Source organism: Microtus ochrogaster, linkage group LG4, assembly GCF_000317375.1.
Source record: "Microtus ochrogaster isolate Prairie Vole_2 linkage group LG4, MicOch1.0, whole genome shotgun sequence".
Taxonomy (NCBI): domain Eukaryota; kingdom Metazoa; phylum Chordata; class Mammalia; order Rodentia; family Cricetidae; genus Microtus; species Microtus ochrogaster.
In genome coordinates this window covers 55,853,286-55,872,856 of record NC_022030.1, presented here as the reverse complement: position 1 = coordinate 55,872,856, position 19,571 = coordinate 55,853,286, and the positions used below count along the sequence as shown (strand labels likewise).

The window sequence follows — 19,571 nt, the reverse complement described above, 5'->3', positions numbered from 1 at the left end:
CTCTTGTTTCCGGAGTCTCCCAGCCGAAGATCCCGCCCAGCTGCAGCACGAGAAAAAGAAGCCACAACCCGATCAAAGTCCCTTCTTTATTAAGGGTTATCAAGCTGTATAGGATTTCCCACCCTGTCCTGCTGCTGACTGGGACTGCAGAGTCCACCACTTTCGGCATGGTCTACCTTCCACAGTCGAGCAGAGCTGGGGAAGGGTGTAGGGGAAGGGTAGGCGCTGAATCCCAGCGTGCAATGTCAAAGCCCTAGGCTAGGGTGAGTCCGGCGCCCTGCGCCCTCCTTTAGGGAACTGAGGGTTGCAGGGCAGAGCTCTCCTGCTGGGATATAGACTGAGGTCACAATCCTGCCCTGCCAGTCCCTCGTGCAGGTAGGAGGAGTACAATAAGCAGCAGTGGGGCCCAGGAAAGCCTCAAATTCCCAAGCGCCCATCCTAAAGGTTGAAGATTCATCCTGTTCCTGCAGTTTAGAAACCTCCCATCTTAGTGTCAAAGGTAAGTGTGAGAGGAGCCAAGAGCTATGGCTCTCACCCCAACAAAAAGCAAAAGCCGACCAGAAGGGGGCAAGCAGCACACACATGCCCGTGATGTGCAGGGAGTAGGAGAGGTGAGCTGGCTGTAGCACTGGGTGAGGACGGGGTGAGGTAAGGGCCACAGCCTGAGCTGCTCAGGTATTCCAGATGGGGGCTGGGCTGCAGGGGTGGAGGGTCTAGGCCCTGCCTCCCCACTCCACAGTTGGCACAAGTTCTTCTCTTGGCAGCTTCTGTGGTAGGAAGCCCTCCGGAGACTTGCAGGGGTGAATGCAAAGATGGCAGTACTGGGAGTGGGCTGGGACCAGTTTCTAGCACCACACTCTGAGCCAAGGGAGTCCTGGGGATGAGGCTAGAGTCTTGTGTGCCCCTAGTCTCCAGGCCTCAAATTCTTCTTGGGCCATGGCCAGCCCAGTGTTGGCACCTCCCTTGGCCAGGCAGGGACACACAAACACCACACACGTGGGGCCAGGCAACACTCAGAGAAGCCCTCTTCTGGCAGGCAGATGGTTGGCAGGGCAGCTGTTGCCTCCATCTTGGAGCATGGGGACCTCTTCTGCCTTGTCTATACCTGCAGAGAGAAAATGACTGGCAGTAGGGACAATCTTCAGCTATTTTCTTGTCCCACAGGAGTCTAGAAATAAGGGAAAGAAAAAGCTGGAAGCCTGGGGGATTAAGCCTTGAATTCCAGAAAGTAAATAAGAAAATTTTTTAAAAAATTTATTTGTGTCTATGGGTGTTTTGTCTGCATGTAAGTCTGTAAATCACATATGTGAAGTGCCTGTGGAGACCTGAGGCATCTGTAACTGGGGTTACAGATGATTGTGAGCCACCATGAGGGTGCTGGAAATTGAACCCAGGTCCTCTGAAAAGAGCACCCAATGTTCTTAACCACTGAGCCATCTCTCCAGCCCCAAGAAAGTATCTTTTGAAGGGGAGGGGAAAACATTATGTGCACTTCACTCTAGAAGTTACTACTGCTGGCAGCTGTTCTTGGCCTCAGAGCCCTACCTTGTGCACTTGAGGGGGCAACTCATCCTCCGAGCCCTCCTCTGGCACAGGCTCTGGATGTCTTGACGCTGGCTGCCCATCTTCTGCCCATCCTCCCAGGGGCAGCCTGGAGAAGTGAGAGGGAGCCCGGGGCACTGTGCCAGGATCTGTAGAGAGAAGCAAGAACACAAATAACAATGTGAAGGTTCTGGGGGCTATTTGGAGGGTTTGTCTCCTTGGACCCCATCCCATTGGTCCTTCTCCTTCTAAAGAACCACCCTTCTTGGAAGCCTCTTTGCTTCCGTTCCCCCAGTCGGATACCTGTGATGCCCCCGTAGCGCCTCTGGAAGCCCCCATGCAAGGCAGTGGTCTCGGGTGCTCCAGGCCGGGGTGTAGCACAGGGATAGCTGGCAGACCGGGGGATAGGCTGGGGGGCCCGGGCACCCTCTCCCCCATCTTCAGGGGCACTCTCTCCACTCTCATCACTTTCCCGGCGGTGCCACACATGCCGCTCGGGCTCAGCCTGGGTCTGCTGCTTGTGGAGCTGGAGAAGGGGGGATTAGTTGAGGACAGGAGGGTTCTATCTGAAACAGCCGTACCTACCGCAGTACCTCCCATTCCCACTCACAGCCCTCACCTAGAATCTTACATACACAGCAGCTAAGATGTTAGCAGTGTACAACAGAGGTGTGATGCTTTATGGAGACCTCTGGAAAAGTGTCTTGAGTAGTTCAGGTTGACCCTGAACTCAATGTGTCATTGAGAATGATCTTGAATTTCTGATCCTCCTGACTTCATCTCCCCTGGGATTTCAGATATTTAGGTAGTGCTGGGAATGAAATTCCTGGCTGTGCACATGCTAGGTAAGCACTCTATTAAGTGAGCTATTCCTCCAGCCCTCATTTTACCCACTCTTTGGTTAAGGAACAAGTTAACAAAGTGTCTAAGTGCCAGGTACTGTTTTGGGTACTCGGAACATAGTGAACAAACAGAATTACCAGTCCTTGTGGGGCTTGTACACTAGTGGTGGTGGTTATGAGGAAAAATTGATCATAAACTATTAAATAAAAGCAAAAACTAATCTTAGATAGTACCAGATCTATGACTACGGAGAAAAAAACAGAACAAGAAAACTCAGGGCAACAGGAATGAGGCCAGCCTGGTCTACATAGTCAAGAGTCAGACTGTTTTAAAAAGTCAATAATAAAAGTAAGGGAGGGAGGGGAGAAGAGAAAGGAAGGGAAGGAAAAGATTAAGGAGGAGGAGCTGGGTCTGGAAGCACAGGTCTGTAACCCCAGTGACTTAGGAGACTATGGAAGGAAGGTCACAAGTTCAAAACTAGTCTAGGTACTCAGTGAAAACGGCTCTCAGAACAGTAAGGATATAAGCTTGGGGCTTGCCTAGTGTGTTCAGGGCCGAGTCTAGTCCTCAGTACATCAAAGACAGGAGGCTGTTACTGAGAACCATTAGAAAGTCTTGGGAGAGAGGAAGAGAGGACTCCAAGAAACAGGAGCACACTACTGGAGATTTTCACATATGTGAAGCAGTTAAGAGGCAGGGAAGGGCTGACATCGACTGCCACTCAGCTGGCCACCCACCTGGTGCATATAGAGGGCATGAAGGCTCATCTCGGTGGACGCGTATTCTGACAGCACCAGGCTCTGCAGCTGTCCCTCCCACACACTGCTCCCGGAGCTGGCTGTCCTGGCATCCACTCTGTCCCTCCCAGCACAGACAGACAGCAATCAATATTTTCAAGATCTACACATTTGTTTCGGTGGGCTATGCTATGCTTCCCCATCATGACCCAACTCCACTCACCCAGAGCCTGTCATGGTGCTGGGAACCCGGCCTTGGGGGCCCTGTCCAGGTTGCAGAGGGGAAAAGGAGCGGAGGGCAGAAGCAACTTCAGCCCTGTGCCTGGAGCCCTGCAGGTCTCTGGACAGTGGGGGTCCCCGGCAGGACGTGCCAGCTACCACGTTTGCAATAAGACTCAGGGGCTAGGAACAAAAGGAGTGAGCAGAATTCTCAGGGCAGGGTGAGGCCTCTAATGTCCTGAACCGCAGGACCCAGCGGCCCAGACTGAACAGACAGAGGAAACCTTCCACCCTGTCACCCCGTGTCCCGTGCTTATTCCCCTCACTGGAGAGCACTGTGCTCACCATCACCTAGGCCCTAGATACACACCTCGGACTCGGACTGTAAGGACTGAATGGACGTGAAAAGAGCATTCTCAGGGAGCAGACCACCTTGGGCAAGGCCAGCAGCTGCTCCATCTCGCTGCACCTGCTCCTTGAGGAAGCCCAGGAAAGCGGTGCTCTCACGAGGTGGCTGCCAGCCAGGATTGGTGATGGCAAAGTGCATGAGTGACAGCTCGGTCTTCCCGTCCTCGGCCTGCTGGTACACTGAGGCCTCAGTCTGCCCTCCAGACAGCCACTGTGCAGGGGAGATGGCAGTAAGCAGACCTGAGTGCTTGCAGGAACTCTTCCTATACCATCCCTGCTGGGAAGAGGCCTTGGCCCCGGAGGATGGTGACTGACTGCAGTTCAGTCATCGGTCCTGAAACCCCAATGACCACACGCTGGGTCAGTCATTTGTAGTGCACTTTTTTCAAGGGAGCATGGTTTAAATCAAGGCTGGAATCCAGTCAGATTCCCAGTGACCACTATGTCCCTGGCGCAAGGATGCCTGTAGGCAGGGCTACCTTTGTCATTTGCTGGCTCTGAAAGGATAGCTTCTGCAGTTTTCCAAAGGTGATTATGTGCCACCATTGTCCCTGACCATCTGCCCCGACCTCCCCAGTACCTGAGGATGACCATGTTGGCGAACATCCATCTGAGCAAAGGAACAGGTGTCTCCAACGCCGACAACCTCTACTGTGAAGTTGCGGAAGAAGTCTATAATCTCCAGGGCCCGTGGGCGCAGGCAGAAAATGAGAATGAGGGGCGTGACAATGGGACTCAGCAACTCCTCTAGGATAAACACCTAAAAGGGAGGGGACTGAGGTTACAAGCAAACCAGAGACAGTCCAGCCCTTATCAACAAGACACCAGTCAGTCTCTAGCAGGCCCTAACTCCAACTCCACTCACTGCCTTGTACTGGAAGAGCTGGGCAAACTCGTCCCGGGTCTGCGAGCGGTGGGCATTACCCTGCCAGTGGTCAGGCATGTAGTGGATATGAGCGAGGATCACTCGGAGCAGCTGCTCAGGGCAGAACACCATGTGCTGGTCTGGGATGAAGGACCTGGCGGGATCAAGTTCATGGTAAGACAGAAGCCTTTCCTAGAAGGCTAGCCCGCTTGTTCCCACCCACCGCTCCGGCACACCTGCACACGGTCACCGTGACTCCTAGGAGTGTGACGGTCGTGAGGACATGTTCCACAGCCAACACATCTTCATCGTAGATAGTGAGAGCAATGAGCACAGCCAAGATAGAGCCAGCGAAGAAGGCACCGTTCTTGGCCAGCAGGGTCAGCAGCGGTGACAAGAAGCAATTCATGTACTTGGAGGCGGGCTTGTAGCCACGGTTGAGGCGGGATTGCAGCTCATGTTCGAGCTCATTGAAGTGGCGGAGGTAGCAGCGGCCATACAGGGACCAGCAACGTGCTCCCAAGGCCCCGGGCTCTCTCTTCAACACCTCTGCATAGCTGAAGAAGGCATAGAGGATCTGCCAGATAAGGATGAGAGGACACAGCAGGAAGTTGGCGATGCCAATCCACAGGATGCGGTTGCTGAGGCGCTGGGCCAGCTCTAGCCGTTGTCCTCCACGTTTGTACTCAGCCTTGAGGCTCCATTCGTTGAGAAACAGAGAGCCAGGTCCCCAGAAGAGGATCAGCTCAAAGTTGTACTTGAGACCGCGGGTAAAAAAGACAACCTCTCCGAGGCCAGGCAGGCGGAAGCGCAGGGGCAGAAGGGACTTGTTCACCAGTGCCACCATGTAATTCTGGAAGCGAAGGATGCGATGGTAGATGTCCAACTCCGTCAGCTCGCGCTTGTGGATACAGATCTGATGCTCTTTCTGTGTCTGCACAATCCGGGCCTGCACTTCCTGCCACGTGCAATATGGAAGGGCCGACTGCAGGGTAGGGTGGACAGGAGAGACAGCATAGGAGATGTTACCTGACCTGCTGTTCTAGTTCCAATCTGGAATGCCCTTCAAAGACCCATGTGTTAAGGGTTTGGTCCCCAGCCAGAGGTACTAATATCTTAGATGAGATAATGGGGACTTTGGATCCTGTCCCTTCCTGCCTTCCTCTTTACTTCTTGGCTGCCATGAAGTGAACAGGCTTCCTGGTATGTGCTCTTGTTATGTTATACTGCCTCATTTCAGGTACCAAAGAAATGGAACCAATCAAATGCAGCAAAAATCAGTCCTTTGTCTTTTTTATGCTGACCATCTCAGATATTTTTTCCCATTAGCAGAACGCGACTACCATTCCTACCAGAGTGACAGCTATGGACATGTGATGCTTAGGAACGCACCTCATCCTTCTTAAGATGTCTTAGGTCTTACCATGGGGATACGCAGAGCATGCAGGTAGAAGGAGTGGATCTCCCAGTAGCAGCAAATGTTATAGATGAACTTGATAAGCCGGTGGATCCAGAAGACACCCGCAATGACCAGGATGGTGATGAGTGAGCCATTTTCCTGAATCCTGGTAAGGAGAAAGAAAGGGAGGTGGGGTCCTGAGGCTAGAGTCTTAGTAACAGATCTGAAGTGTGAGTTGCCGCCCACAGGCCTCTCTGTTCTCTGCTCATTAGCAGTGTTTCAGGGCCTTTATCGTTACCTGGAACTACAGACTTGGGCAGGCAAAAAGGCATCTGGCAGAGTGACCTTGACGGGCTCAGTAGGGTGAAGACTGTGGTTCACCATCTTGTTGGCAAATAGGATGTCGTAGTCCACACAACTAACCAGGAAGGTGGTGAAGGCAACCACAAAGAGGAACTGCCTGGGAAGTTGAAAAGAAAGATGCGGGCCAAGAGTCAGGGAGGTGCTGGTGAAATACCATAGAGCAAGCAATGAGCCTGGGAACCACTGAAGACGGAAATGAAAGGGGCCAGAGAATTCCTAATGGGCTCTGTCTACTGCTCAATCTCAGAAGACCTTTTAGGCACAAATGGCTATTGGCTCCTGTATTTTACTCTTAGGGGTTTTCTGATTATGGCCTATGGTTTCTAGCCTTTGATGCGCACGCATGCGTGTGTGTGTGTGGGGGGGGGGGTTTCACAACAGGGTTTCTTGGTGTAACAGTTCTGGCTGTCCAGGAACTTGCTCTGTAGACCAGGCGGACCTTGAACTGAGAGACCCAGAAGCCTCTACCTCTGAGTGTAGAGTTGGAGGTGTAGAGTTGCCTAGGCTAGAAAAGTTCTTTCTTAGCATTAAAAAAAAAAAAAAAAAAAAAAAAAAAAAAAAAAAAAAAAAAAAAAAAAGGAACTCCCATCCCACTGGGCGTGGTGGCTTGTGTCTTTGGCAAACTTCTGAGTTCAAAGTCAGCCTAGGGCCACAGAGAGTCCCCAACAGTCAGGAATACTTGAAGAAACCCTATCTCAAACAAACAAACACCCCTCCCTTCCTAACTTCTCTGGCAACACTAGACTTTTTCCTCACTAAAAAGGCTCTAGCCCTGTACCAGAGCTAATGTGTAGTCAGACAGAATACAGGCTCTTTCCTAAAACCTCCCTACTGAACCACATATTTCTCCTACAGTCTTGAGAATGAGTTGTATGTTCTTGTGAAAGACACAGAATCTGGGAAGCTCTTCATGCAAGAGGTGAAGCTCTAAGTTTTGATACCGTGCTGGTCCTTAGCTGTAAAGGTTTGTAGAATTTGGGGCCTAGGATTGAGTTGCACTGGCAGGTGTGGCCAGGAATGAGCAAGAGGGGAGACTGGGATAAGCATCTTTTTACCATGGCACCCATCCCTTTGTATACTTACATGAGTTCAAAAATCTCTCCAATGAGCATACACGTGAAGCCATTCTTCTGATGAAGATTATAAACGTGTAAGTGTTAAGAACAAATGGCCAGTAAGCAGACACTTAAGAACACAAGATTTTGATGTCACCAAGTGCCAAGCTCAAATCCTGGCTCTATAACTTTCTGGAGTGTGATTGTTAACCAGTTACTTCTTTAAGCCTTGTCCACAGTGGCAAATTAATAGTGGCCATACTTATATCTCAAAGTATTTAACACAGAAATGACAGTCAAAAGATATTACCACTAACCATCCTATTAGAAAAGTTCTTATAAATTAGCATCCTATAAAAGTTCTTCATAAATGAACACAAGTGCAAATAGTTCTCTGTAAATATGAGGCATCACTATAATTTTTTCTTTCATGACAGTGTTTCTGTATAGTGTTGGCTGCTCTGAAACTTGATCTAGAGATCAGGCTGGCCTTAAACTCACAGAGATCTGCCAGACTCTGCCTTCCAAATTCTGGGATTAAATGGGTGTGCCGCCTCCACCCAGCTATATTACTTTAACAATTTCAACAGGGTGGTGGTAGCACACGCCTTTGGGAGGCATTTGGGAGGCAGAGGCAGGAGGATCTACGAGTCCAGCCTGGCTTACAGAGCTAGTTCCGGACAGACAGAGAAACCTTGTCATGAAAAACCGAGAAAAACAATTGTTTCAGAATGAGTTTCATTTCCTTTTCTATAGACTGGAACGGAACTCATCCCCATTTCCCATCAGGGACCTAGCTCAGAGAAAAGCTAAAAGGTGCCCAAGCTCCAACACAGAGACACAAAGGATATTCGAGAGAAGAAGAGGTCGAGGTTCTCAATGTGGTGCCAAGGCGCTGTGAAAACAGGAGCAGACATGTCAGACTCCTAAAGTAACTATCCCCCGACCACCCTGCCCCTTCAGTGTTCCTCCAAGAACTTTCACCCATGCCCCTGCTCTGGCTGTTGTGCCCCTAAACTCACATTTGCTCCCCTCAGCCACATGCACCAACAGGTCCTCTTCCCCTGGGGGTGAATCGCTATAGGAGGCCTCTAGGCGCTGGTATTCAGTGTCAAACTGTGCCATCACCGCAGCCCCCTGTCCACCTTGTTAACCTGCCATTGGTGAAGAAGAAAAGAACCTGTATCAGATTTGGGTTGGGCACTGTGTATTTGCGGTCCTGCCCACCAGGCCAGAAGGAATAAGACTGAATCCTTGGGATTTGTCTTTACCACTAACCCCTTTGACTCAAAAGTAGAGCAGGGATAATAACCCCAAAACAGGAAGCTTGGGACTTGACCGGCCCTTAATTCTGGTCATCCATTCCCAGAACCTTTGCTGGGTGGTTACTATGTCAGAATCTGCCCCTTGGGTGTGGGGTGAATGTTTCATCTTCTGTCCAATAAGGAGAAAGTTCCCTCCCCTGCCCCTCCTGGAAACCCAGGTCTCTCTAGAAACTAACAGTCTGGAAACATTTTTGTAAACAAATGTTTAAGATAAGCACTTGGCCCTACCAGCTCCATGGACAGTTTCTGCTCCACGCCAGTCCTGGATGCCCTGGTTGGACAGCTGCTGGAGGAAAAGGTGTCAGGCCTCAAAGGGTGGGGAGTAGGGACACAAAGGAATCTCACCCTCCCACCCACCTGAGCCCCACTAAGAGATGGCAATGGGGAAGAGGCACCTTCTCGGCTTTGAGAGACCTTTCCTGGATGTTCTATGTAGGACCAGCCATCTACTTCTAGGATACCCAGGAATAACTAAACGCTTGGACCCTGGGGAGACTGAGTCTACACAGCCCTTCGGGATTATTTTACCTTTAGTCCACCTCAACTTCAGAAATCAGACATGCTTCTCAGAGTCTAGAAAAGCCCAGCAAGAGTCTTCTCTTAAGTTTTTTCTGGACAATCCCTTCTGCTTCCCTAGCATCAGAGATCTAGGCAGGCATGACTTCTGGATGGGAAATTTCCAGTCTATGTAGACTTTAGATCCCAGTTGAATAAGTGGGTTCCCTGGGTGCCTAGAGCCAGGTGGGGTCAAGGATATGGTATACTCCCAGTCTGTGAAGACTCTAGAGACGGTGAATCTTGGTCCGACCTGGTCCCAGAGGGAGTCCCTCGGTTAGTGAAAGCGGTGTGCCTCAGGAAAAACACTCACCTGGTCAGTGTAGACCCAGGGCCCATGGATCTCCCCAGGAAGGGCCTGTGCTCAGGGGTGTTTACGGATGGTGGAGGGGTCGAGCCAGATCTACAGCTGATATCCCTGATGGGCTGGGATGCCTCCCCAAACCCAGCCACCTAGACCTGAGCACAGCGCGCCCCAGGGTCGCCCGGCCCCAGGCCGGGGGCTAGGCTCCCAACAGCGGACAACCCGGCGCGCGGCCCCGGCGCACGCGCGCTCCCCTAGCCGCGCGCGCCCTCTATCAAAACATTCTGACTGCGCGCCCCCCGGCCCGCCCGCGGCTCCCCTTCCCCCGCTACGCACCGCGAGCTCACTTGGGGCTCTGTGGGCACCCCCCGGCCAGCCTGGGTCTGGGTCTGAGGATTCCAGTTACCAGCCTCGCGTGTCACCGCAGGAACTGCGACCCGGGCGATTCCAGAAGCCCGGTCTGTTCTGCTGGGCTCGGCAAGACCGGGAGCGCTAGGCCCTCCGTCTGTCATTTACTGTCACCCTCAGCCAGTCTGACCAATGAACAAAGTGGGTGGAGACAAGGTGGCCAATTCTTGGCCCAGGGGGCAGGACGAAAGGTTGAAGGCGGGTCTTGCAGAGCAGAGGGCCAATAGTGTGCTCTACGTGGTGCGGGTTGGGCTACGGGCGCCGCTGTGTGTCCCCTTCGCCGCTCCGTAGCCACCAGATTGCAATGTTGCAGAAATCCAGCTTTCGAACGGCAGACGTGCCTGGGGCTCGGCCCTCCGGTCCTTAGGGGCGGCTTCTGAGGGCAGGGGTCGAGGGACGAGGTTCTGTCAGCATCGGAGCTAGTCGATCGGTTGGGTAGCCTTCGACTGGTAACTGCTGGACTCGATTGGGGTCTGGGTGCTCTTCGTTTCAGTTCCATAAGACCCTCACCTGTGTACTGCAGAATTGATTCATGGTAGCAGGTGAGGGCCGAGGGGCTCTCTGAGTGGGGATGGCCAAGCCGGGGCGGTTGGAGACTCGGCAGTAGAATCTTGTCCTGGAGGACTGTTTCTTCCCTCCGTTTCTGCTCCAGGAGCTGCTTTTGAGTTGTTCTGCTTCAGCCATGTCGCCGGGTCCAGGTGCATCCCTAGCTCCTGCCTCGGTCTCTCTGTTGGACCTCAGCTCTGAAGCTCTACTCTTTCGGGACTTGAGCCTGGTGAGCCAAGTTCCCGAGGAGGCTCTGGCCGGGGCGTCGCGTGCTCCCTGCCCAGGTATCCGGGATGCTTTGGGGCGGACCTAATGAAGAACGTCACAGGGTTCCGTGGAGTCTGTCAACAAGAGGGCGACTTTCACACCGTCATTTTCCAGCTTAGAAATCCACACTGATTCTTTCCGTTGGACACATCCCCTCCCCCCAACATATTTCAGCCTTGGGCAGTTTACAGCGCTGGCCCATGAATTGTCACCAAATAAGTCTCTAGTTTTTATATCTGGTCATGTTAATACCATTGCTTTAAAAAACACAGTTCCTAGGTCTGTTTCAAATTGAAGTGGACTCTAGTCAGATCTATTCCCTTGTGTTTATAATAATACAAAGTTACTGGTTTTATATGTTAGTCTTTGGTTGTGTTTTCTTGCACTTTTCTTAGGTTGTCCATTGTAATTGGAACGATAAGATGTAAATTCGTATCTAGGAACTGGTTTTATATAGTTAAAAGTAATTTTAATCTGGGAGTCGTGGCACACACCTGTAATTCCAGCGCCTAGAAAACAGGCAGGAAGGAGAAGTGGGGGTTCGAGAACAACCTAGACTATAAAGTGAGACCTTGTCAGAAAAAAACATGACAAGCTGAGTGGTGGGTGCAGGCCTTTAATCCCAGCACTGTGAGTTCAAAGCCAGCCTGGTCTACAGGGCAAGCTCCAGGACAGACTCTAAAGCTACACAGAAACCCTGTTTCCAAAAACCAAAACCAAACAACAACAAACAAACAAAAACAGAAGAAGAAAAAACGTAGCTCAGTAGTAGACCTGAGTTCCATCCCCAGCACTACAGAAGTATTTTTTTTTATTTTTATTTTTTTTTAGTTTTTTGAGACAGGGTTTCTCTGTGGCTTTGGAGCCTGTCCATCGCCCGGCAGAAGTATTATCTTAGGGCTCACTGGGTAGGGAACTGAAGTCCAGCTTTCTTTAAAACACCTTAAAGTAAGATTTTGCTTAGGTATCAAGATGTGGTGAAAGAGTCTCCATGGACTTGTTTTCCTGGGTGTAAGCTTGCTCATCCTCAGAGAGGCCACTATGTACATCCACAAGTTCACTATTGGGAGCAAGGGGGTGTAATGGGTGGCCCATTGTCTGAATCAATGTTTTGGTTTTGAGACAGGGTCTTTTTTTTTTTTTGAGGCAGAGACAGGTGGATCTCTGAGCTCAAGGCCAGCCTAGTTCTAGGACTGGCTCCAAAGCAACACAGAGAAAGCCGGTCTCCAAAACACAAACAAACAAAATATGTGTGAGGTCTTAAAGCCCCAACACCAAAAAGAAAAAGATTTAAAAGTATATTTATTATACAAAACACTGTATCATCATTTATTTCATATTTGCCAGATTGTAAATTCTTGGAAGGCAAGGCCATGCTATCTTTTTCTTCTGTATTATCTTTTTAATAGGTATTTGCTATAGTTTTAGGTACTGTAGGTTCACTTTCTACTTTCAATTACCCTTTTCTTCTGTTCAGGAGAGAGCACAAGTTCAGGAAGAAAAGTATCCCCAAGTTCTCTGGATATTTCAGGGAAATTATTTTGTTCAGCCTGTGACCAGGTCTTCCAGAACCACCAGGAGCAGGTAAAAGGCAAGGGTACAGGGCTAGCCTTTAGCAGCAGAAGTGTTCTGATGGGTGGGATAAGTAGACTCTGCTTTGTCTAATGCACTTGGTGCTACCTGGTTAAACTTCCTAGAGTTCTGTGATTAGCTTTGCCTACTGTACGGCGCCAAGGTAGAATGTCTTTCCACCTGCTCCTCCCTTTTCCTTCACACCAGAGAGAACATTATAAACTCGACTGGCATCGCTTTAACCTAAAGCAGCGTCTCAAGAACAAGCCTGTCCTGTCTGCTTTGGACTTTGAAAAGCAAAGCTCTACAGGTAATGCTGTGTATGGGAAAACTTGTATGGGAGCAGGAGGTGGGGGTGGAAGAGTTGCCATGGGGTGTGAAGAAAGGTCAAACATGGCTTGTCAGACTTCTATGTCCTTTATCTGTCTGCAGGAGATCTTTCCAGCATCTCAGGATCAGAAGACTCAGACTCCTCTAGTGAAGAGGACTTGCCGACACTGGATGAGGGGAGGGCTGAGTTTGAGAAACCTAACCGACCACGAGGATTCTACCCACATCGGGTCCTTTTCAAAAATGCCCAGGGCCAGTTTTTTTATGCTTATCGCTGTGTCCTAGGCCCTCACCAGGCAAGTAACAATGCAGGTTTTGTGATCAGTCTCAGCTTTTATACACTCTGCCTACGTTTCCTCGAGCCAATGCATGTCTTATTTCCTCCCTTCCTTTTGGGTTAGGCTATCGTACCCGACAGCATCGTCTTTAATTGAAACTGGCCAGAATATTGGGTCAAATATAAGGGGATTAAGTCTAACCTGTGATTCTACAATTTCCATCTTCTATCACTACCTCTCCAAATCTCAAATATCCTTCTTTGTGAAATGGGAATGAGGCTAAGGTAGTTGTAATGAAAGAGATAACACAAGTGTAACACATGGTTTTTTGTTCTTAATGTATTCATCACATGAAATGTTTCTGTTGCATTTGTCATATAGGTTCCCCCAGAAAAAGCAGACTTGCTGATACATAACCTGCAAAGTGGAGGTCCCAGATACTACGTGGTGCTCATGGCTGCAGCTGGGCATTTTGCTGGTGCAGTTTTTCAAGGGTGAGGGGGTGCTGCATGGGGTAAGGATGGACCCTATTAACCTGAGAGCTGCTCTCCAGTACTGAGTTTGTGTCATCTACAGAAGAGAAGTGGTGACACACAAAACCTTTCACCGTTATACTGTGCGGGCCAAGAGGGGCACAGCGCAGGGGCTTCAGGATGCCCAGGGTAGGGCATCACGTTCTGCTGGAGCCAGCTTGAGGCGTTACAATGAAGCCATGCTGTATAAGGTGAGTTAGGTCTCACGAATCTCTGTGATAGTCCTCTGATCTCTCAGTCTTGCTAGTTTTCTGGGTGGACAATAGAATAAGGCTCTCTGGGAATATTTTCATTCTTTCTCCCTCTCTAGCTCCCACTCCCTGCATATGATTAGACGGCCATTGTTTTGTTTGGAGATTTTTTTTTTTTGGTTTTTCGAGACAGGGTTTCTCTGTGGTTTTGGAGCCTGTCCTGGAACTAGCTCTTGTAGACCAGGCTGGTCTCGAACTCACAGAGATCCGCCTGCCTCTGCCTCCCAAGTGCTGGGATTAAAGGCGTGCGCCACCACCGCCCGGCGAGATTTTTTTTTTTTTAAAGAGCAGGTGAAGACAGGCTGCTAAGTAGAATTTCTTTCTTCAGGATGTTCGTGACCTGCTGGCAGGGCCAACCTGGGCTAATGCACTGAGGGAGGCAGAAGCAATACTGATACGTGCCCCACGCTCTGGCCGATCCTTGTTCTTTGGAGGCCAGGGGGCACCCTTGCAAAGGAATGACTCCCGACTTTGGGCTATCCCCCTTACCACCCGAAGACCCACTTTTGGAGAGCTTCAGCGTGTGCTCCATAAGCTGACCACCTTGCAGGTGTATGGTGAGTACTCCAGGCCTCATACACAGACCTGTATAGACCATGGGGTTTTCCAGCCTGTGAACTGCAGCCCAGTTGACCTGGGCTGGCTTCTTCACACTTAAGTTTGAGAAAGACTTTTTTGTTTCATGGCAGATGAAGACCCTCGAGAAATGGTCAGATTTTGTTCACCTGAGCCAGTAAGAGAGGAGAGGAAAAAGGCTACTGATAAAGAGAAAACAAAGGTCCCCAATGATGAAAATAAGGCACTTGGGCAGGAAGAAGAGTCACTCAAGCAAGGTTTGAGCACCATCTGGCAATTGTCAAATATATCTGCATGTCTGCCTTGGAAATGCAGTGACCAATTTTTTTTTTTTTTTTTGGTTTTTCGAGACAGGGTTTCTCTGTGGCTTTGGAGCCTGTCCTGGAACTAGCTCTGTAGACCAGGCTGGTCTCGAACTCACAGAGATCCGCCTGCCTCTGCCTCCCGAGTGCTGGGATTAAAGGCGTGCGCCACCACCGCCCAGCTTAATATTTATTTATTTACTGTGTATACAATATTCTGTCTCTGTGCATGTCTGCAGGCCAGAAGAGGGCACCAGACCTCTTTAAAGATGGTTGTGAGCCACATGTGGTTGCTGGGAATTGAACTCAGGACCTTTGGAAGAGCAGGCAATGCTCTTAACCACTGAGCCATCTCTCCAGCCCTAAAATTCATTCTTTTTTTTTTTTTTTTTTTTGGTTTTTCGAGACAGGGTTTCTCTGTGGCTTTGGAGCCTGTCCTGGCACTAGCTCTGTAGACCAGGCTGGTCTCGAACTCACAGAGATCCGCCTGCCTCTGCCTCCCAAGTGCTGGGATTAAAGGCGTGCGCCACCATCGCCCGGCTGCAGTGACCAATTTTTATAACTGACCTATCTACCAGTTGATAGGTGAGCCTTTAAGCCGTACCCACACCCATCCACTCATCTCTACCAGCAACTGTTTATAAAATAAGGTATGTTGTTCTGAGACAGTCTCATTTTAGCCCCGGCTGGTCTAGAACTCACTGTGTAGCCCACACTGCCCTGAAATCATGATAATCTTCCTGCCTCAGCCTCCCAAATGGCTGGGATTATACTCATGAGCCACCAAACCAAATTGCTTTCTTACTGAGGCACGGTCTTTGTTGTCTAGCCCAGGCTGGCCTGGAGCTCTCTATGTAGCACAGGCTGATCTTGAACTCACTGTCCTTCTGCCTCCAGTTTCTGAATGCTGGCACTACAGGCATACACTAACACATCCATCAACTGAGACATGCTAGTGACCTTGCCAAACCTTATTACTGCTCATAGATATAGTCCTGGTACTTAGCATGGAGAGAACGTGTTGAGTTTGATTGGGTGCTGTTGCTTTCCTCTACTTTTTTTTAAGACAGGGAATCACTATGTAGCTCTGGTTGTCCGGGAGCTCTCTTTGTAGATCAGGCTAACCTTGAACTCACAGAGATTCACCTACCTCTGCCCAAGTGCTAGGAGTAAAAGTGTGCACCACCATGGTAGTGCTTTCTTCTACTTTGTCCTAATGGTGTTCGCTGGGAAAGTCCAGGGACAGAATAAAAACACTTCATTTCAGGATGATCTGAGTATCTTTTTATAAATGTAAACCCATTGAGGATGCCCAAATCCTTCTACTCTCTCCCTATTCCTTAGATGGATCTAATATCATATTTTTTTCTAGGTTCAGAGTCTCAGGAAGAAGATGGCTCCCAAGTAGAGTTGGAGCTAGTAGAATTGACACTGGGGACCCTGGATCTTCGTGAATTTGAAGTATTGCCCAAGCGGAGGAGGAGGAAAAAGAAGAAGGAGAGAAATCAAGACCAGCAGTGTGGGACACATGTGACTCTTCTTCAGCAACCTCAAGAAGATGCGCCATTGTCACAGCCAGACCAAGTGTTTACAGCCCCACTGGACAGTTTGGTTGATGAGGCCAAAACCCCTGGTCAACTGGAGCTCTGGGATATGCTTCTATCTGCTTGCCGAGCTGGGGAAGTTGAGGTGCTAAAGCAGCAGCTAGCTCCTGGGCCTGTAGACCCTGGAGTTCTGTCCCTACTCAGTGCCCCTTTGGGCTCTGGTGGCTTTACTCTCCTGCACGCAGCAGCCGCATGCGGAAGAGGTGCGGTAGTTCGCCTGCTGCTGGAGGCAGGCGCTGACCCCACTGTGCAGTAAGTATCTCCATCCTGAGCCAGTTAGGATTAAAGAGTGTAACGTGGCAGCTCCCGCTGGCACCTGACACTGTTTCCTCGGGGGATGCCAGTAAAAGCAGGAGGCAAGTTGAATTCGGTTTTGGGTTTTTGTCCTTAGGGACACTAGGGCTCGGCCACCTTATACCGTAGCAGCTGACAAATCAACACGTAATGAATTCCGAAGGTTCATGGAGAAGAATCCTGATGCTTTTGATTACAACAAGGCTCGGGTGAGCTGGAAAAGGAGCCACAGAGTGGGAGGGCTTCAGAGATCCTCACTAGGTCCTTTCTACTTGTAGTTTTGCAATATTTTTGGGAAATCCTCTAGGTACCAGGGCCACTGACTCATGAAATGGAGGCCCGGCAGGCTACAAAGAAAAAGGAGCAGAAGGCAGCTCGACGGCAGCGGGAGCAACAGCAGCAGAAGCAGAGGGAGCAGGAGGAACGGGAGCAAGAAGAGCAACGGCGATTTGCTGCTCTCAGTGACCGAGAGAAGGTGAGGCCATCAAGTCTTGCCCTGCGAGGCTTCCATAAGAGCCTACCTCGACTCCCCAGATTGAGCTGTCATTTCCTGGGTGTGCTGTTCACCTCTGGGACTCTTCTTTAACATCTGCTCTGTTTTTCAGAGAGCTCTGGCTGCAGAGCGCCGATTTGCTGCCCAGTTGGGAGCCCCGATCCCTCCAGTTCCTGACTCTGCAGTTGGCAAAGCTGGGTATGGGGGCCAGGGAATGAATGAAAGGGCGGGCTTCTGTGTAGTAGGAGTCACTAGGGGTAAGGAGAACAAGTGTCTTCATGGTGTTCCGTAGGATCACAGAGGGAATTTGAGATTCCCTGGGCCCTTTACAGGCCGGGGAAAGTTTGTGTGGTACCTGTCCAGTCATTTTTCTTCTTTTGTTCAGACGCTGTTGGAGTTGTGGAGTGTCCCTCCAAGGCCTCATTCCCTTTCACTACCTCGACTTCTCTTTCTGCTCCACACGTTGCCTTCGAGACCATCGCAGTCAGGCAGAGAGGTCTTCTTCCTGATTTCTTATAGCCACCTGGGGGCAACTCTAGGCTCCGAGAGGACACATTCAGACCTAGAGTTTTTCTTTCTCCTCATGAAGCTCAAGATTATGTGGAAGATGGGGGTGAAGGACACTCGGGAGCAAGGGCAAAGCCAGGGCCACAGAGGTGTGTGGAGCCAGTACTGTCTTTGGAATTTTAATCACAATAAAGTTTGGCAAGAAAACTGTATCTGTACTTACATTCGGTGGGATTGTAGCTTTTGATTCTTTATGGCCACTGTGACCAGCACCAAAGGATCTTGCCCTGTGTCCCAGATTCAAGGGTCATCTTTCTTTCAGTGCCCACTTAACTCCATTGGTTCATACGAACTTTGTGTTTCTGAGAGAAAATAGGTATAGCCCAAGTGCAAAGTGCTATTGAGGATAGGCTTATCCAAAAATTGGATTGTGGGCTCACGCGGCATGTTTTCTAGCTCCAGCAATGTGACTTTGTTGATTGATCTATTAAGCAGCAGATGTCTTGGCACATATAGGGTCTGCTGTGGACCTCGCTTTGTCCAGTACCGGCCCAAGTTAAACCCATTGATCCATACTTGACCCTGGGAGAAGGGATGGAGTGGAAAAACAAAGGTTCAACTTTCCATGGGGTGGAATTGCCCCTTCCAGACTTCTAATCAGATTAGGAATTTCTAGTCCCAGATTGTTTTTCTTGCAATGTGCCCCCACACTTCAACTACCACCATTAGCAATACCTTGGTCCATCCAGATAGATGCAGAAACGTGTCTCCAAGTTTGCCTAACACTGAAAATGTTGTGGAATAGAAGGCAGGAACAGAAAAAACTTGAGGCTGTGCTCTTTTGACCAGCTGCAGGGGGAACCACCACCTTATAAGCTTATCAATCTTGAGAGGGAACATAGTCCACTCGGTGAGGAGTGTCTGCCCAAGAAGTGGTGTTTCTAACAGGCCCTGGGGGAGACAAATGAGAAGTGATTTCCTGAGTCCACACAAGGGCCTACTCTATCCCCAGCCAAGCTCTGCAATGTAACTGGCCATGTCCACATCCTCAAGCACTGTTCTCTGCCGAAGCCTAAGGATGGAGTTCTTCCATTAGGCCCTATTCTCCAAGAGAGGGGGTCAGTACTGGGGAAGAACAGACAAAACCAGCTTACCTTGAAGTCACTGTGGTTAGACCCAAAACTGAGCCTCCCCATATTCTCTAGCAATATATCCAGCTTGGCCCCCACTTTCCCAGTCAAATATAGTTCCTGTTTCAAGTTCCGTTCCAGGACACCCTTGAATACCTGTGGATAACAGATGGGCTCTAGTAAGGCAAAGGCCCAGCATTCAGTTCTTGGTCACTAGTGGACTGAATAGTGAATCACACTAGAACACTGCATTTGGGGGACGATGTACTCATCTTGTTGGTAATCTACTGTTCTGGTATTCTGCTTTCTTGAGACAGGGTCTCTATGTAGTCCAGACTGCCAAAACTCACTATACAGCCCATGTGACTTCCCTCCTGCAGCCTGCTGAGTGCTGGGAATGCACGTGTGCCCCACTACATCCCTGGATAAAACCATCCTGAATTACCTTCTTCCTCATCCTAGATAGTTACCTGAACCTCTGTCCATGTGGGCAAACAGGTAGGAAAGGGCTAAAAATGGGGAAACTGTAAAGCTATAGGGCTTGAGGGGAAGGGAAGGAACTGAGATAGTAAATTGGTTGGGATTTAGATTCTTACCCCATCCACCATCACATAGGCACGGTCATGAATTCCATTATTTGGCACCCAGAATGGTGTTGGTTCAAAAACAGTGAAAGTCAGATAGGTCCGGTATAGCATAAAGCCATGGTCCTAGATACAGAAGAATGGGTACCTTAAGATGAACTGGTGGCTGGGCGGTGGTGGCGCACGCTTTAATCCCAGCACTTGGGAGGCAGAGGCAGGTGGATCTCTGTGAGTTCGAGACCAGCCTGGTCTACAAGAGCTAGTTCCAGGACAGGCTCCAA

General features: G+C 49.9%; 3 protein-coding genes across 8 annotated transcripts in view; 1 reads left to right on the top strand and 2 right to left on the bottom strand.

Moving 5' to 3' along the window:
- Positions 1–72: 72 nt before the first annotated feature.
- Atg9a (autophagy related 9A) lies at positions 73–10,087 on the bottom strand. Of its 4 annotated transcripts, none has more exons than XM_005361597.2 (16): positions 9,952–10,087; positions 8,985–9,042; positions 8,454–8,585; positions 8,283–8,326; positions 7,460–7,524; positions 6,312–6,473; positions 6,038–6,179; positions 4,851–5,599; positions 4,615–4,768; positions 4,330–4,509; positions 3,712–3,960; positions 3,346–3,524; positions 3,123–3,240; positions 1,846–2,068; positions 1,546–1,691; positions 73–1,105 (listed from the first exon to the last, which is right to left on the bottom strand). In XM_005361597.2, exons 3-16 carry the CDS (start codon positions 8,554–8,556, stop codon positions 1,100–1,102), a joined length of 2,520 nt encoding a protein of 839 aa, XP_005361654.1. In that variant the 5' UTR covers positions 8,557–8,585; positions 8,985–9,042; positions 9,952–10,087; the 3' UTR covers positions 73–1,099. The 4 variants fall into 4 exon arrangements, with proteins under 4 accessions (XP_005361654.1, XP_026641902.1, XP_026641903.1 ...); XM_026786101.1 differs by having other exon boundaries at positions 8,985–9,039; XM_026786102.1 differs by lacking the exon at positions 9,952–10,087 and adding an exon at positions 9,625–9,878.
- Positions 10,088–10,316: 229 nt separating this feature from the next.
- Positions 10,317–17,595, top strand: Ankzf1 (ankyrin repeat and zinc finger domain containing 1). Its single transcript, XM_005361594.3, has 14 exons — positions 10,317–10,565; positions 10,676–10,853; positions 12,314–12,420; positions 12,616–12,718; positions 12,841–13,034; positions 13,398–13,510; positions 13,593–13,740; positions 14,129–14,357; positions 14,490–14,633; positions 16,051–16,534; positions 16,674–16,785; positions 16,884–17,051; positions 17,182–17,267; positions 17,455–17,595. Exons 2-14 carry the CDS (start codon positions 10,706–10,708, stop codon positions 17,576–17,578), a joined length of 2,160 nt encoding a protein of 719 aa, XP_005361651.1. The 5' UTR covers positions 10,317–10,565; positions 10,676–10,705; the 3' UTR covers positions 17,579–17,595.
- Positions 17,596–17,736: 141 nt separating this feature from the next.
- Positions 17,737–19,571, bottom strand: part of Glb1l (galactosidase beta 1 like) — a 9,441-nt gene continuing 7,606 nt past the window's right edge. For 2 of the 3 annotated variants that reach the window (XM_005361595.2, XM_026786103.1), the window contains 4 exons: positions 19,303–19,416; positions 18,731–18,862; positions 18,312–18,527; positions 17,737–18,158 (listed from right to left, as the gene is read on the bottom strand). In XM_005361595.2, coding sequence (XP_005361652.1) covers positions 17,895–18,158; positions 18,312–18,527; positions 18,731–18,862; positions 19,303–19,416 — 726 coding nt within the window. In that variant the 3' untranslated portion in view covers positions 17,737–17,894. The remainder of the gene's footprint in view (positions 18,159–18,311; positions 18,528–18,730; positions 18,863–19,302; positions 19,417–19,571) is intronic. The other variant, XM_026786104.1, reaches the window with a different exon arrangement.